This window comes from Pristiophorus japonicus, chromosome 4 (genome assembly GCF_044704955.1).
Source record: "Pristiophorus japonicus isolate sPriJap1 chromosome 4, sPriJap1.hap1, whole genome shotgun sequence".
Taxonomy (NCBI): domain Eukaryota; kingdom Metazoa; phylum Chordata; class Chondrichthyes; family Pristiophoridae; genus Pristiophorus; species Pristiophorus japonicus.
In genome coordinates, this window is record NC_091980.1 from 136,849,404 (window position 1) to 136,865,814 (window position 16,411).

Sequence of the window (16,411 nt, forward strand, 5' to 3'; positions counted from 1 at the left end):
TTGCGGTTTTCCAATCCGCTGGGACTGCCCCAGAATCCAGGGAACTTTGGAAGATTGCAACCAATGCATCCACTATCTGCAGCCACTTCTCAAGACCCTCGGATGTAAGCTGTCCGGTCCGGTCCAGGGCACTTATCCGCCTTTAGTTCCAGTATTTTACCGAGTACTACTTCATTAGTGATAGTGATTGTATTAAGTTCCTCCCTCCCGATAGCCCTTTGATTATCCACTATTGGGATGTTTTTAGTGTCTTCTATTGTGAAGACCAATACAAAATATTTGTTCAACGTCTCTGCCATTTCCCTCTTCTCCATTATTAATTCCCCAGTCTCATCCTCTTGGGGACCAACATTTACTTTAGCCACTCTTTTCCTTTTTTATGTAGAAACTCTTACTATCTTTTTTTTTATTTTGTGCTAGTTTACTTTCATAATCTATCTTCCCCCTCTCTTGTTTTTTTTAATTCTTTGCTGGCTTTTAAAAGTTTCCCAATCTCTGGCCTCCCACTAGTCTTGGCCACAGTATAGTTTTGAGCTTCTTGGAAGATTGTGCAGGTGATTGGGGATGAGTCTTGATTTCGATACAGAGGAGGGTAACATTGTGTGACAATTTACAGCTGGGAGTAGGAAGCGGGCAGACAATGGATCAGAGGAGCACTTAGAATAGCATTGTTCATAAAGTGGAGGTGACAAAGGTGGTGGCGTGGGAGGTGTCAGTTTTTATTGTATCCTGCTTTGGAATGAGATGGAGGTGTTAGCTTTATCAAATATTGGAGCAGTATTCAAGTCTTGGTCAGTTTTGGCCATTTTTGAAGAATTAGGAATTGTCGAGGGGAAAAGATGCTTGAGCAGTGCAGAAAATGTGTATGCTGCATTTGCGATCAGAGGAAGTAGTAAAGTGAAGAACGTCAACAGAATAAGGTTGTCTAGTCAGTGAAGATATTTAAAACTGTTTACAATGCAATATCTGCAGTTTAAAAAAAAAAGTGATTTCAAATTTTTAAATGCTTGTAGGGGCCTGGAACCTGTTTGTGCAACCTGATCCAGAGGGTGTCTTGCTTTTATGTTTTCAGTGCTAGAGTTGAGCTCTTGGTGCAAAGACTGCCAATCTATGTCCATATCTTGGCCCTTCACTGAGGCAGGAAATAAAGAAAAACAGGAAAGCTGAGGTCCTCCAGTCAAAACAGGACTTTTATTTTTTTTTAAAGTCCCTTTATCATTTACAGTAGGACTCAAAAGGACTAGCACCTTTTCTCATGTAGCATTGAGCCTCGCATCTCCAACACTGCCCGAGATTCTTTGCATTGAGAGAGTTACGGTGCGAGTTGTGAGAAGGTGGTACACACAGAAGCTTAGTGTTTTTTTTCCCCACAAGGAGAAATACGAAACGTCGAAACCATTTTGACACATCCCCTAGCAGTCAATCCCTTCCCACAGAGACTTGAGCACAAAAGGCTGATACTTCGGTGCAATGCTGTGGGACTGCTATACTGTTGAAGATGCTGTCTTTTGGATGAGGCGTTAAACCAAGGCCACATCTGCCCGCTAAGGTGCGCGTTAAAGATCCCAAAGCACAATTCCAAGAAGATTTCTTGCTGGTTCCCTGGCCAATATTTATCCCTCAACCAACATCACAAAAACAGATTATCTGGTCATTATCACATTGCTGTTTGTGGGATCTTGCTGTTGCAAATTGTCTGCTGTGCTTCCAACATTACAACAGTGATTACACTCTCAAAAGTATTTGATTGGCTGTAAAGTGCTGAGCGATAAGGGAATGAAGGGTTATGGGGAGTGGGCAGGGTTAGTATGCAGTTCCAGCAAGTGATCAGAAAGGCCAATGGAATCGTCCCCCTTTTTATTGCAAAGGGGATGGAGTATAAAAGCAGGGAAGTTTTGCTACAGCTGTACAGGGTATTGGTGAGATCACACCTGGAATACTGAGTGCAGATTTGGTTTCCATATTTACGAAAGGATATATTTGCTTTGGAGGCAGTTTGAAGAAGGTTCACTAGGTTGATTCCAGAGATGAGGGGGTTGACTTATGAGGAAAGGTTGAGTAGTTTGGGCCTCTACTCATTGGAATTCAGAAGAATGAGAGGTGATCTTACAGAAATGTATAAGATTATGAGGGGGCTTGACAAGATGGATGCAGAGAGGATGTTTCCACTGATGGGGGAGACTAGAACTAGAGGGCATCATCTTAGAATAAGGGGCTGACCATTTAAAACAAAGATGAGGAGAAACTTCTTCTGAGGGTTATAAATCTGTGGAATTCGCTGCCTCTCAGCTGTGGAAGTATTCTAAGTAAAAATCTGAATTCAGGATTGTTGAAGTAACAGTAAAATCGAAGTGAATCATAACAGGATTACTGACCTACAACAGAATGCCATTACATATTCTTAAAATCCATACTTGTAAAGGAATCCAGTATTTAAACCTCACTCTTGAACAGGAGGAAGAGAGATGTTATTTCTGTTGATTTTTCTTTTAAATCACATCTCTGTCCCTTCAGAACTCCCCCCCACTGTTCTTGTTTCCTTTCGATTACTCACTCTGTGCAGCATAGTGATGTGTTTTATTCCTCCCCCACAATTGTATGCTAGTTGGGTGGAGCGGTGTGTCCTGTTGGGCAAGCTAGAACACTTGTGACTGCATGGGTTGTAATCCTCATTTGCCATGGGGGTGGGGAGGGCAGGAGCAGGGAGAGAGAGTAAGAGAAGGCATTCTGTACTGCAGTCAGTGACCGAGGTGATTGACAATTTGGTGCGGCTGATACCGCACACTATTTTGTCCAACTGGTCACTCTTGATTTATGAACCTGTGTCGATGTGCTATTTGTCCACAGTGGAGGGGGCATCACCTCATTAGATCCTGTCCATGGATGCAGAATTCCAGCAACAGTCACTGGATAGCAAGAACCCTGACTGATATCTCCGCAGCTAACTTCAAACAGACTATCGGTTAAACCTCTGTGCTTGGATTTGAAGATTGGGACTTTCCTATGGAGTAGATGTTGCTATCTGGGCCACTAATCTCCAGTCTTCATAAATCTTCTTGTCGACTAAGAGCAGTGTCGCTGTTGATGTGCAGCTGAATTGCATCTCATTCTGTGGTTTTATTTAAGGCTCTGCCTCGAAATTGATGTGGTATAAGAGAGATTTTGTTTCAGTTCATTGCTGTCTGGATTATATGACAGCCGATGTGTTGAGAAGCACAAACAATGTGCACGTTCCAGATTTTCCATTCATTGAATTAGCTACCCGATGTGTCTTTGTAAACAATGATGCTTCGATTCCATTTCTGACCTTGAGTCACTCTGACCCATCTTCCTCAGTGATACTTGAGTTGAGCTCAGCTGGGGCAGCAGCACCATTGAGCTTGGTGCTTTGAGTTATGGAATTGGGCCGCCTTCTGTTACTGATCGCCATCCTGTGACCTCTGCTGGAAGTCAATGCTGTCTAAGGACAGGATCATGCTTGGTTATGTGCCAAGGCTCATAAACATAGAGGCCACTTGGGCGAGGTATCTGGGCTCTTGGCACCCCAGAGCTCTAAGTCAGGACCATTAGAATAAAATGAGAAAATTAGCCAAAGAATCATACCAGATGACCTTATAAGATCTTTAATGCTTATTAAGTTTTGCTTTGATAAAATTATCTTATTCTCGCAGAGTGTGGCATTCCCCAAAAAAGCTCTTGCATTCTTAGGGTGAAACAAATGGGTGCAGTAGTGTTGTGGTTCCGGTGCTAGCAAGCAGAGCTCATCATTTCAATTGGCATGTTATTAAATTGAATTCAATGAATCTGGTTATTTGTGGGTTGGCACCAGAAAAATATCCCACAAAACTGCCTGATTGTCTTAAAAACCCATCAGGTTCACTAAAGTCCTTCACTGAGGCAACGTAGCACCGATTACCTGGTCGGGCCTACTCAGGACTGCAGTCTCAGATTACATGGCAGACTCTTGCTTTCCTTGGAGTAAATAGGGATGGGTAATAAATACAGCCTTGCCATCATTGACGACATCCTGAGAACAAATGAAACAAAAAGCAAAGGATCAAGTCTACCTTGAAAAAACACAGATTACCATAGATGATCCATGACATGAACTTTTTTTCCCTCTCCCCAGATACTTGCTTTGGGATGTCATTGATTCTTGTTTCTTTCCAGCTCTTTGCATAACAGTAGTTTCACTAGCATGCATGCTGGGGAGGTACTTACACTTGGCAGGAATGCTGAATGCAAGCTGAAATCCTGCAGAACTTGTTGCAGGATGTTTCCATTACCCCTGCAGTAATGATTCCTGTTGTTACTTTCAATACTTACTGCTACTTTTCTCTTGAAAAAAGAAGGCTGAAGGGTGACCTAATAGAAGTCTTTAAAATTATGAAAGGTTTTGATAGTGGATACAGTTTCCACTTGTGGGGTAGAGCATAACTAGAGGCCATCAATAGAAGATAGATGCCAAGAAATCCAATAGGGAATTCCAAAGAAACTATTTTACCCAAAGAATTGGTGAGAATGTGGAACTCGCTACCACGGGGAGTAGTTTAAGCTACTAGTGTAGATGCATTTAAGGCGAGACTGGACAAGCATATATGGGTGAAGGGAATAGAGGATTATGCTGATAGATTTAGATGTGGAAAGAGGAGTGGAGCATAAATACCGGCATGGACTGTGTGGGCCGAATGACCTGTTTCTGTGCTGTATATCCTATGTCATCCTACTGTCACTAGTTGCTGCTAAGCACAAGCTTTCAAAATCAGGGAAATAAACCACACTTGCAAAAGTCTATTTTGTTGAAGAATTCAGTTTTCCACAGTGCTATGATGCCTTTAGAATGCCTGCGCATCCCACTTTTGAGGCTGCTTGTGTGAACCAGCTCAAATTTAAAAAGCAGTGTTATGAGAAATCGTGAAGTTATTAAGTGAACGGTGTGTTTTGTGTGCAAGTTTATTAAACTTGTGCGGGCTGAAAGGCAGCCTGATGGATAAAAAGGAAAAATAAAAATATCTCTCCTTGGTAAATGCAGTGATTGGAGGAGCACTTAGCTATACTCACATGGAAGATCCCATATTCGATTACCATTTACAATGATTTAGGTGATCTCTGCTGTGATAGCAACGTGGATGCTGTAGTTTGGGGGTAGATGGTAGGGACGGGTCCCCCATAGCTCCTGCTTCTGATTATTGTTCACTGACTCCACTGGAAAAAATGGAACTGCTGTGCACGTGCAAAGAATTGATCCATATTGTGATGCCTCTCCCCGCAAAAATCTTGCTGACATTTAGTGTCGAGACTCTCTGATGACTAATTGGCTGAAATACCAAAGGGCTACTGGTGCCCTTGGAAAATTCAGCATATCAGCACATTAAGTGTTAAAGTATAGAGAACTGATATTACTGTATGAATATTATTTCTAGAAGCACCATGTTGTTTTTATTGAAGGGGGCTAACTGATCTAACTTTCAATTACACTTGGCCATTTTGAATGTCATAAAACCTGCTCAAAGATTCTGTTGGTTTTTAATCATCCTTGGGATGGATCACCTCTTACTGCGTGAGGTAGGGAAGTGTTGTGCTTTGGGAGCCTTCCCTCCTTTCAGTTGTTTTGTTTCAGTTTACGTTCCTCTAAAATTCAGTGACCTTCAGTCTGACTCAGTTTTACAGACATGCCTACAAGGGTGCGGGCCCAATTTTAATAGTTGTCAACTTGAGGTCGGGAGTGAGTGGCAGATCCCTCGCTCCAACAGCCTTGTGATGTAATTCTCCTTGAGCCATTTGATGGAGTGTTGCATCAGAAAGTGTGGATAAAGACACTACATGGTATGAGGCAGACGGACCAGAGGGGTCCCAAGTTCAGTCCCCAGTCTGCTGAGCTAAGTGATCCGAGCCAGGACAACAGTATTCATTCAGCTATCATTATCATCATAGGCAGTCCTTCGAAATCCAGGAAGACTTCGTTCCACTCCCAAAGTGAGTTCTCAGGTCCAGTACGGGTATTGCAGTCTCTGTCGCAGGTGGGGCAAACAGTCGTTGGAGGAAAGGGTGGGTGGGGAGTCTGGTTTGCCGCACGCTCCTTCTGCTGCCTGCGCTTGTTTTCTGCATGCTCTTGGCAATGAGAGTAGAGGTGCTCAGCGCTCCCTCGGATGCTCTTCCTCCACAGGGCGGTCTTTGGCCAGGTGTTGCTGGGGATGTTGCACTTTGTCAAGGAGGCTTTGGGGGTGTTCTTGAAATGTTTCCTCTGCCCACCTGGGGCTCGCTTGCCGTGTAGGAGTTCCAAGTAGCGTGCTTGCTTTGAGAGCCTCTGTTCGCCTGCCCGACCTATGTGGCCCGCTCAACGGAACTGGCCGAGTGTGGTCAGTGCTTCGATGCTTGGGATGTTGGCCTGACCGAGAACACTATGTTGGCGTGTCTGTCCTCCCAGAAGATTTGCAGGATCTTGCGGAGGCATTGCTGGTGGTATTTCTCCAGCGATTTGAGGTGTCTACTGTATATGGTCCACATCTCTGAGCCACACAGAAAGGAGGGATCCAAGACCGTCCCATCCTCTGTCGTCGAGCTACAGTACGCGGACGATGCTTGCCTCTGCGTGTTCATAGGCTGAACTCCAAGTTATCGTCAACATCTTCACTGAGGCGTACAAAAACATGGCCTTACACTAAACATCCGTAAGACAAAGGTCCTCCACCAACCTGACCCTGCTGCACAGCACTGCCCCCCAAGTCATCAACATTCACGACGCAGACCTGGACAACGTGGACCATTTCCCATTCCTCGTGGGCCTATCTATCAGCAAGGGCAGACATCAACGATGAGGTTCAACACCACCTCCAGTGTGCCAATGCAGCCTTCGGCCTCCTGAGGAAAAGTGTTTGAAGATCAGGCCCTCAAATATGGCACCAAGCTTATGATCTATAGGGCAGTAGTGACTTCAGCCAACAGTGTGCAGGCACTTGCTTAAGTTGACACACAATGAAATTGTACTTGGGTGCTGCTGCTACTGCAGAACTGTACACCGCAAAGAAGGGGGCGGGTGAATGTGGAAGAGAAAGTCATTTAATAGGATAGGAATTTGTTTGGTCCTCAAGGTTCCTTGTTTTTTGTTTTCACTGATTTTAAAATACCAAAATTTGGAAGCTTTCTCTTCAGTTTTTACTGCAATTTATTTCCATGTCATCTGGTGATTTTTCCAAAATCCTATGTCCCAAAATGTGACATTTGATTTCCATACCGTTCGTGTGGTTTGCGACATTGCAATTGTTCTCTTTCTCTTCCCCTCCCCGCCCCACACCACAGTAAAATGGAACAAAGTAAAACTGGCAAAAGTGTTCTAATCGGCAAAAATTAATTTCAAGAATTTTTTTTTGTCGTATTGCTATTATTCCCTATAAGTTTCATGTGGGATTCGGTATGTTATCATTTCCCTGATTTAAAAAAAATAAGAAATTGCAAATCCCTAAAACTGTAGTGGAGATGAAACTAAGGGATAAAACTTAAGTGATTTCATCTTGGATCAGTGCTTCGCTTGACCCCGCTCCCAAATACCTTCCCCCTCTTTTGGAGAGTTCTTGTCACCTCCGCTTCATCTGGTGCCTCCAATCTAGGCAATGATGCCTCCCTGTTCTGGGCTTGCATGGCAAAAGTGCCATTTTGTTGTCCTTGCAATGGTTTTGTCACCTGCTACACACTGGCACAGCTTGCCTAATGAGAGCAGATAGGTCAGAGTGTCACTTGATGCTCTGATTCAAACTTGGTGATCCCTCTCGTTCAAGAGTCAATTGATCTAGAAGGTGCCTCACCAGCTCTATTTTTGTGGAAACTTCTTTATCCTCTTAAATGTATGTTGTATTAATCAAATTATGCTGTGCATAGGGAAGATGTATTTTTATTGTAGTTGCTCATGAGTTAGGACCATTGTTATGCTCCTGGCCCTTACTTAAATACATATCTGGCAAGGTCAAGAAACAGCAAATGTTGTGTTCCTGTCTACAGTAAAACTACCTCAAAATTTTAGCGAATGTATGTACTTGTAGGGCTTTCCATATTTCTAAGTGTGCAAATTCATAATTTGGTATGGTGCTAAAGCAGAGAGAGCAGGGTCCCAAGTTTGATTACTGATTTCTGCTGAATTAGCAGTAAGGGAGGTGAGGGTGCTGACTGTTGACTTGGGAATTAAAAGTTGTAATGATTATCCAGTGACTTCTGCTAGATAAGGTGCCTGTGTGGATGTTTGAGGACAGAATTAGTTGTTTGAAACTGACAATGATGAGATTTAGTGATGAATAATAGCCACTTGATGTCAAGGTATTGGAGGGTGGATGCTGCCCCTGGAATCCAGCAGGAGAAGTGAAGGAAACCCCCCCCCCACCCCCCCGCTAAAAATCTGATATTAATAACTAACGGAAGTTGATTTATAGACTGTACTGCAGTGTCTTGTCATGTTTGTTTATCTCCTCTGATAGGATGGCACATCAGCAAGCGCTACGATTTCGTGGCCCAGCTCCTCCAACAAATGCTATGCTACGGGGTCCACCACCTCTTCATGTGCGCCCACCGCCTCCGCCATTTGCAATGATGCGAGGACCCCCACCACGTCCTCCTTTTGGGCGACCACCGTTTGATCCCAGTATGCCACCAATTCCACCACCCCCAGGAGGAATGCCACCACCTATGGCTCCACCACATTTACAGGTAAGAGTTAGAGGCTAGAAGTTAACCACCTGGATTTTTCGTTTTACTAAATCCTGTGGCTCAGTTGCATTTTTTACAATTTTTACACACTTTTTCAGGTTATGCTCTCATGGACCAGATGTTTTTATTTAAGGTAATTGATTAGAAATATTTACAACGATCTGAGTAAATGCTACAGTTTGCCTCGGTGCCCATGTTTAGATAGGGTTAACATCAGCTTTGGCTCCTGCTCCTGATATCCAGTGATCCCCTGATAGAAAGAGTGCTTGTATAGATGCAGGATGAGGGCAGGATCATGTTGGACTGTGATGCCCTCCATGAAATATAACCGATCACCATTCATCCCAGGTTGGCTCATGCATAAAGCATGGCCACTTCGGAAAGGTATCACAGGGTAAAATGTTCTCGCAACCATATTTCAGCTTAAGTTGGTGCCTTCAAAGGAGGAGCGGAGAAAATTGTTTTTTTTTCCAAGTAGTGAATCACTTTGAGAGCAAAGTCAATAGGATGTGGAGTTCCAGCGCAAGCAATGATCTGTCTTGAAATCCATCTTGTATTCTGTTTTTCTGGTGGGCTTAATGATCCTGATGGCCCATTTCCATTCTTTGTTGTGCTGTCCGGTGGATTCTAAAACAGACCTAAAGTTTGCACCAATTAGCTTTTGTTTTAAATCACAAGTTTTGTCTCCCTGAATTGCTTTACCTTGAACCTTCCTTGAACGTCGGGGCTAAGTTGCTTGACCTGTTTGGAGTTAGCTTGCTGTCAGTGACCTGCATGCCTATGTTCCAGTTCTCTTTCAATTCGACTTGATCCCGCCTTCACCCAAAAGCCATGTGTACAATCAAAGGGAAGGGTTCGGGTTTTATAGTTTAGAAAGCTAGCAAGGAGATGGAAAGTGAAGGATTCACTCCCCCGTGCACAAACCTGATCTCTCTGAATTCTTACTCTGAAAACATATCTGTTTCTGGATTGGGCATTGTTATTTCTTTCCTTTGTTCTTTCTTTCCATTCATTTTCAAACATGGCCCTTGCCCTAATTATGTTGGCACCCTGGCTTTGACTGAAAGTTAGCTCGCCCCTTAATAAAACCTTCCCGCCTGCCTATGCTTTCAACCATTTGCCCCACCCAAACTGCCATGATGGTGGTGTGACCCTTATCATGAGATCACACTGGTCTCTTTCCCTATTGCCCCCCCCCCCACACAGCCCAGGTTTCTCACCGATATCCCCTCTCCTTTCCTTCCTCAGCCTCTGATTTTAATCTTTATCTCCACTCACCATGCCATATCTCCCCTGATTTCAGTTGTCTCCTGTGCTCCTTAAACACTCCCTCCCATAAAAGCTCTCCTATTTGTATTCACAGACATTCTCCTTGGCGCCTCCATCCCGTGACACCTCTACTCCTGTGGCCTTGATGATTACAGGCAAGGTCATCTCCAACCACTTCCATGTATCTCTCTCCACCTACATCCCCCCCCCCCCCCCCGGCCAATCCCCTTATAACACATCCTTTTGTGTTTGTCCCGAGGGGAAAAAAAAAATCTTCCAAATCACTTCGAGCTGCACTTTCTAAATTCCAACTGCATAGTCTTTGGCTCACCCTTCTGCAGCTGATGATTCCCCCGGTACAGCCCCCATCTCCACTCCCTTAAGTTCAAATGTTGCAGACATGCAAGTATATGGCATCCAACTGCTTTGGCCATTCTTCGACAGACCTGGCCGGACTCTATCAAGGGCATTCCTCTACCAAAACTGTCCCCTACTTCGGGATCATCCTGGAACACAGACAAATTATTTTCTCCACTACCAAATATTGCTGTAAACCCCTCTCCCCTGACCCCTCCACCCTCCCCTCCAACAAGTATGGAACAAGAGGAACTCTGACTTCTTTTGTCACAAGTTTGAGACCGTCCATTCAACTGCCTCTGCTGCTTCTCCCCTTCCCTTTTTCCACAAGCCAAAATTTTCCTGTCCCTCGGATACCTCTGCTGTAAACTTAAACCCCATCTTTAGTTTCTCACTTATGTCCAAGCTCATTTGGTTCATGAACCCATCTCTTGTTCCTTTGACCCTATTTTCAATTAACTGATCACCACCTAATGGCCCCATGCTAGATAGATTGTTTCCCTCCCTTACAGTACTGCTGTCATCATCCTCCCCTCCAAGGAATCTACCCGACTCCTCTGAGCTGGCAAACTCTCAACCTATTTCAATCCTCCGTTTCCATTCCAAAGTTCTTGAGCATGATTTTTGCCTCGCAACCATGCCCATGTTTCCTGAAACTATATGTTTGAACCTGTCCAGTCAGGTTTCTATTCCTGCCACAGTACTGAGGTGGCCCTAATGGAAGTCATAGATGACATCCTCCATGATGCTGATCATGGTGCATTATCCTTACTTAACCTATCAGTAGACTTTGACAATCAATCCCACCATCCTTCACCAATATCTTACCTCTGTTATCCAGCTCAGTGAACCCTTACCTGATTCCACTCAACTATCTAATCATAGGCAGAGTATTTCCAGCACTGGCTGCACTGTTGCCTCCGGAATTGCCCAAGCATCTGTCCTTGGCCACCAACTCTTCCTCTTCCACATGCTGCAGAAATGGGGTCAGCTTCCTCATGTAAACTGACGACCCACAGCTCTACCCCTTCATTGCCTTTGTTTTTCGACTGCGTGTCCAATCTCTATTCGTGGATGAGCTGCCATTTCCTTCAGTTAAATATTGGCAAGAACAAGGCCATCATCTTCGTCCCCCACAATAAACTGCGTATCTATGGCACTGATTCCATCCCACTCCCCATCCATTGTCTCAGGCTGAACCAGACTTTTCGCAATCTTGGTACCAATGTTCCTTCTAATTTTTTTTTTGTACTGAGGGGACCACGAGCTCCTTTTGAGCACGACTTATTTTGTCTGTGGCCAAATTTTACAATAACTTTTAGAACAACAACTTTCGCAACAGAAACCACTTAAAAGCATAGAGTAATGCCATATTGCTACCCCGACATCTCAAATCATGAACCAATCAGATCAACTCTTCAAAAAAAATCATATCAATTGCTTTTCTTAGATTTATAAGCATCAATAGTGGCTTCATTTAATCTAACAGGTCACAACTCTTACAAAAACCATATTACTCATGTTTGCTCTGTCGGGTGTACCATTAAAGTTAATCTTAACATCTTGGGGTCATTGTCCGATTGGGATATGCTAATGTTGGAGATTAGTTGAGACCATGCTGGAGTAGGAAGAAGCAGATGGGTCCGTAACATCCCATGTGAGGTGTTCATGGCAGATTGGCCAGAGGAATAGAGGCACCAAAACTAACAAATTAGCAGCAGGTCACATTAACTTTCGAAGATAGTCCAGGTCATCTCCTGATCCTTTGCAACAGGAAATATTAGGTTAAATTGATTAACAGTTAAACTAAAGAATGATCATTTTGTCATGGTCTGGAAGTTGGGAGAAAAGGAACTTTACTTCAATATACATTCTGGGCAAAGTCTCGGACCCCATATTACCTCAATCGGACTTGATTTGCCATCAACAAATCCATGCTGACCGTCCCTTATTAATCCATCCGAATCACAGGAGCCGATTTAATGGTATCCCAAAAACAAATAGACTGGATATTGTTGGTGGAAGGAAAACACTTGATAAATCAAATGACTTGTTCTGCTAAGTTTTTTTTCTTATTACACCAGGCATTAGCAATAACTTTTTATGTTTACAAAATTTGTTGGGAGGTGGTGAGGAACTCAAGCTGGAGGTAACATGCACTGTGCAAACATAAACCTGTGCAAGACTTGTGCCTCATGCCTTTAATGCCCTCAATTATCCCTTGGGCTTTACCACCACCTTTTCATTGACGTGCACCCAAAACCATGGGAGCAAAAGCCCTTGTACAACTGTGGCCGAAAATTGCGGTCGGCGGCTTCCTTCGGATGGATGCCTCCGACCTGAAAAAAAAAAATCTATGAAAATACCTGGTGGACCCGGAGGCCTTCATTCGCTCTGCAGCGTACGGGAACAGTTCTTCCAGAGACACAAGCATATGCTGAAATCACGTGGGCCTAGACCACCAGTCACTATCTAGTCTCATTGATAATGGGAGTTCTGTTTGTATGGACATTCCCTTATTATCCATGAGAATACCACCCTAAAACAAGAAACATCTCGCATGTTTAAAATTAATTGAATGTAATTAAATGTTTTAGAAATATTTTAAAAAAATGTTTCAATAGGTTTAAAAATAAACTTGCCTTAATGGACAGGGTTTTTTAATATAAAAATGAGTGAATGTTTGAAAACTCTTATGCTGGTAAAAGTAAGCTATACACCTGCTAAGAGTTTGAAGGACAAGCCCAACTCATTTGCTCCACTGATGTCCTTCCTGCAGGGATGCGTGGGATCTGTCACAAGAAATTTTGACAGATCGGAAAAGCCAGTTCTTGGCGCATGTTCATTGCTCGCTGAGAACCGGCACTGTATGCACCCGGCAAGGCTGCAATTTATGGCCCAAGGTTTAAAAAGTGCTTCCCTTTCCCTCCCGCCTTGGTGGTATTCCATTTTAATCAGACGCTCATTCAGATCAACATTTGCAGCTCAGGACTGTCTTTTTGGGTTAAACATCCACAGCTCAAATTTGTCTGGATTTCTTTGCATGAATTGAAACATTAACAAAAATTGCCTGAAGTGGTTCACCAGGACTCACTGTCTGGAGATTGGATCATTTATTTTATAAAGTTAACAAAATAAATATAATCCACATATGAGATAATAAAAATATAATTTCATTTCCCTGCCTTCACTGAGTGGTCTTCTATCTGAGGACTTGGGACCGTTGGAAACTACACGGAGTCAAACTTAAACCTCTTTCAATGTTTCATTGCACGAGAGTCCAAAATCCACAATCTATCATTACTTCTAAGCTAGCTGTAACCAGTGTGTAAACTGTTTACATTTCTGAAATTTCAGAATGATTCCATAATGTATGTAAAGTTATGTGATTAAGTAATATTGCCCTGGCCTTTCGAAACCGAAGACCATGGACATTCCTTTCATCTCTCCGCAGTGGATTCAGCCCAACTCCTGCAGGTGGAAAGGCAGTGCTGTGACACGAGTGTGACACTGAGACCCTTATCAGCAACCTGAATACAATCTTCAACATCTGTTAAGCTGAAAAAACAGCATTCCTCAAAATAATTCAGCACCGAACTATCGCACCTATCAAGCAGGCTCCTGCAGTGTGTTGCGCCAAAGTGTGGCTGGAGACCGCCTTCCTGCGCAGAGCAAGTCCAGAAAACTGATTGGGCGCGAGCGCAGGTATCAACAACGAGTCACTGCATCTCAGACCCCGAGTCCGAGCCATTGGGTCCGGCGGACGCAAGACGAGGGCCTTGGCACTATTAAATTGCTGCACCAGCTCCTCCCCACCCTACCTGCCGCTTCCCGGTTTCTTCACCTGTTTTCACAGAGTCTGACTGTGTTTCTTTTGAGTTAACTGCGTCCCTGGGGAACATGCGCACTCTCAGCAGGGTAGGTAGAGCAGTTGTTGGTGCGCAGAGAATTGTGGGTCCTGTGTCCACCATTAGTCAACGGCTGTCCCAGACAACGCTTGCTGGGTTCCAAAGCTTTCTCCAAATGCTGTTCCAATTCAGAGCAACTGTGAGGTGTTCCCGGGCCATTCTCTCAGAGCTATGACTTGCCTGGTTGTTCACTATTGGGGTGGAGGGGGGGGGGGGGGGCCTTTCCACCCATCCACCTCCCTCCCCGGCTCCAGTTCATTGCGCGACCTGTGAACTGAAGTGCATGGTCGGGTTAGGCACCCGCACACTTTGGAGGGGAAATAGCTTAGCATCCAATTCGACCATGAGCTGAGCTCCCAACCCCTTATCCTCATCCTACCTATTTCCACCTATGTAACAAGTCTGCCTACGGCCCATCTTCCTTTGAAACGCTCATCCACGCATTTGTCACTTCTAGACTCGATTATTTCAATGCTCTCCTGGCTGCCTCTCATCCTGCACTCTGTAAAATTAAGCTCATTCAAAACTCTTGTTATCCTATCCCATACCAGTTCCCATTCAACCCATCATTCCTGTCCTTGCTGACCTACATTGGCTGCCAGTCCCCCAATTTAAAATTTTCATTCTCTTTAAATCTTTTCATGGCCATGCCACTCCCAACAACTCTCCCGGAGCTCAAAAGGCAGTGTGGCCAAAATTGCCTCTTGCTAATAAGGCCTGTGGCTGCGGACTGGTCGCTGCGGACGGGTTGCCATTTTACATATTGCCTGTCCTCAGTTTTGGAACAGTATATAGGACTGCTCCGCCCGTTTCCCCGACGCGGTGTGCATGCGTTGACTGGTGGCGACCCTTTCGGAAATTGCTCCATGGGAGTGGCGCCGCTGCCAGTCAGTGCCACTGATGGCTTTTGATTTCTTTGGCTTGGTGGTGCTGCCGATGACTCCATCTTATTTTTTTTTTTAAGTTGGCTGACTGCCGGGTTGGGCCGACAATTATGGCTGCAGGTTCGGCTGGCTGGCACCCACTTTTGGATGCCAGGCTGAAACCCTCACTGGTGGCTGCAGCGTTCGCAGCAGCCCTCTCTTTTGATTCCGGGGATGAGGGGGTTGACTTATAAGGAAAGGTTGAGTCGGTTGGGCCTCTACTCATTGGAATTCAGAAGAATGAGAGGTGATCTTATAGAAATGTATAAGATTATGAGGGGGCTTGACATGGATGCAGAGAGGATGTTTACTCAGATTGATGGGGGAGACGAGAACTAGAGGGCATGATCTTCGAATAAGGGGCTGCCCATTTAAAACAGATGAGAAATTTCTTCTGAGGGTTGTTAATCCATGGAATTTTCTGCCTCTCAGCTGTGGAAACTGGGTGATTGAATAAATTTAAGACAAAACTAGACAGTTTCTTAAACAATAAGGGGTTATGGAGAGCGGGCAAGAAAATGGACCTGAGTCCATGATCGGATCAGCCATGATTGTATTAAATGGCGGAGCAGGCTCGAGGGGCCATATGGCCTCCTCTTGTTCCTATTTCTTATGTTCTTACGACACGTCAGCGCGATGTCGTCATCAGCAGGGCACTGATGACTTGTAGTCTCAGCCACTCCGACCCGACCCCACTTCTGACCTGCTAGTGGCGGCTACTCCGATGCGACCTCACTTCTGCCCCAATGATGAAGCCACGTCTGCCCTGCTTCAAAAAAAATCACGAAGTGCTGAATTTCCCCGGTTTGGCTGCCCTATGCGTTGGGGCGGCCGGAACACTTGAGTAGGTGCGACTCGTTTCGGGCGGTGGGCAATTTCGGCCCCAGTGTGTCTGACAATGCAGCACTCGCTAAGTACGCACTGAAGTGCCATTATGGGCTGAGATCAATGCTGGGGCATAAACCCAAACCTTTTGAGTCGAGAGAATGAAATCAACTGAGCCAAAATGATGTTTATTGTTCAAATAAAGTTCCGTTGATCCATTTTTAGTTTTTGATATTTTGAAGTCCAAGCTATAGAATTAAATGACTTTATTGAAGTTTTTGCTGCTAATGTAGAGTTTAAAAATGCTTTGTAGATTTTAAGTACACAAGCCTAAAATTTAGGGTTACCTAATCCACATATTACTGGCATCGTGTGGAACTAGAGACGGTATCTTTGTTGGGTAGTCCTTCATTCTACACCTTTTTTCTTCTGTCC

The 16,411-nt window shown here is 44.4% G+C and overlaps 1 protein-coding gene across 10 annotated transcripts in view; it reads left to right on the plus strand.

Moving 5' to 3' along the window:
* Positions 1 to 16,411, plus strand: part of tcerg1b (transcription elongation regulator 1b (CA150)) — a 119,932-nt gene that overhangs the window by 3,999 nt on the left and 99,522 nt on the right. For all 10 annotated transcript variants that reach the window (XM_070878604.1, XM_070878596.1, XM_070878597.1 and 7 more), the window contains exon 2: positions 8,466 to 8,694. In XM_070878604.1, the coding sequence (XP_070734705.1) occupies positions 8,467 to 8,694 (228 nt within the window). In that variant the 5' untranslated portion in view covers position 8,466. The remainder of the gene's footprint in view (positions 1 to 8,465; positions 8,695 to 16,411) is intronic.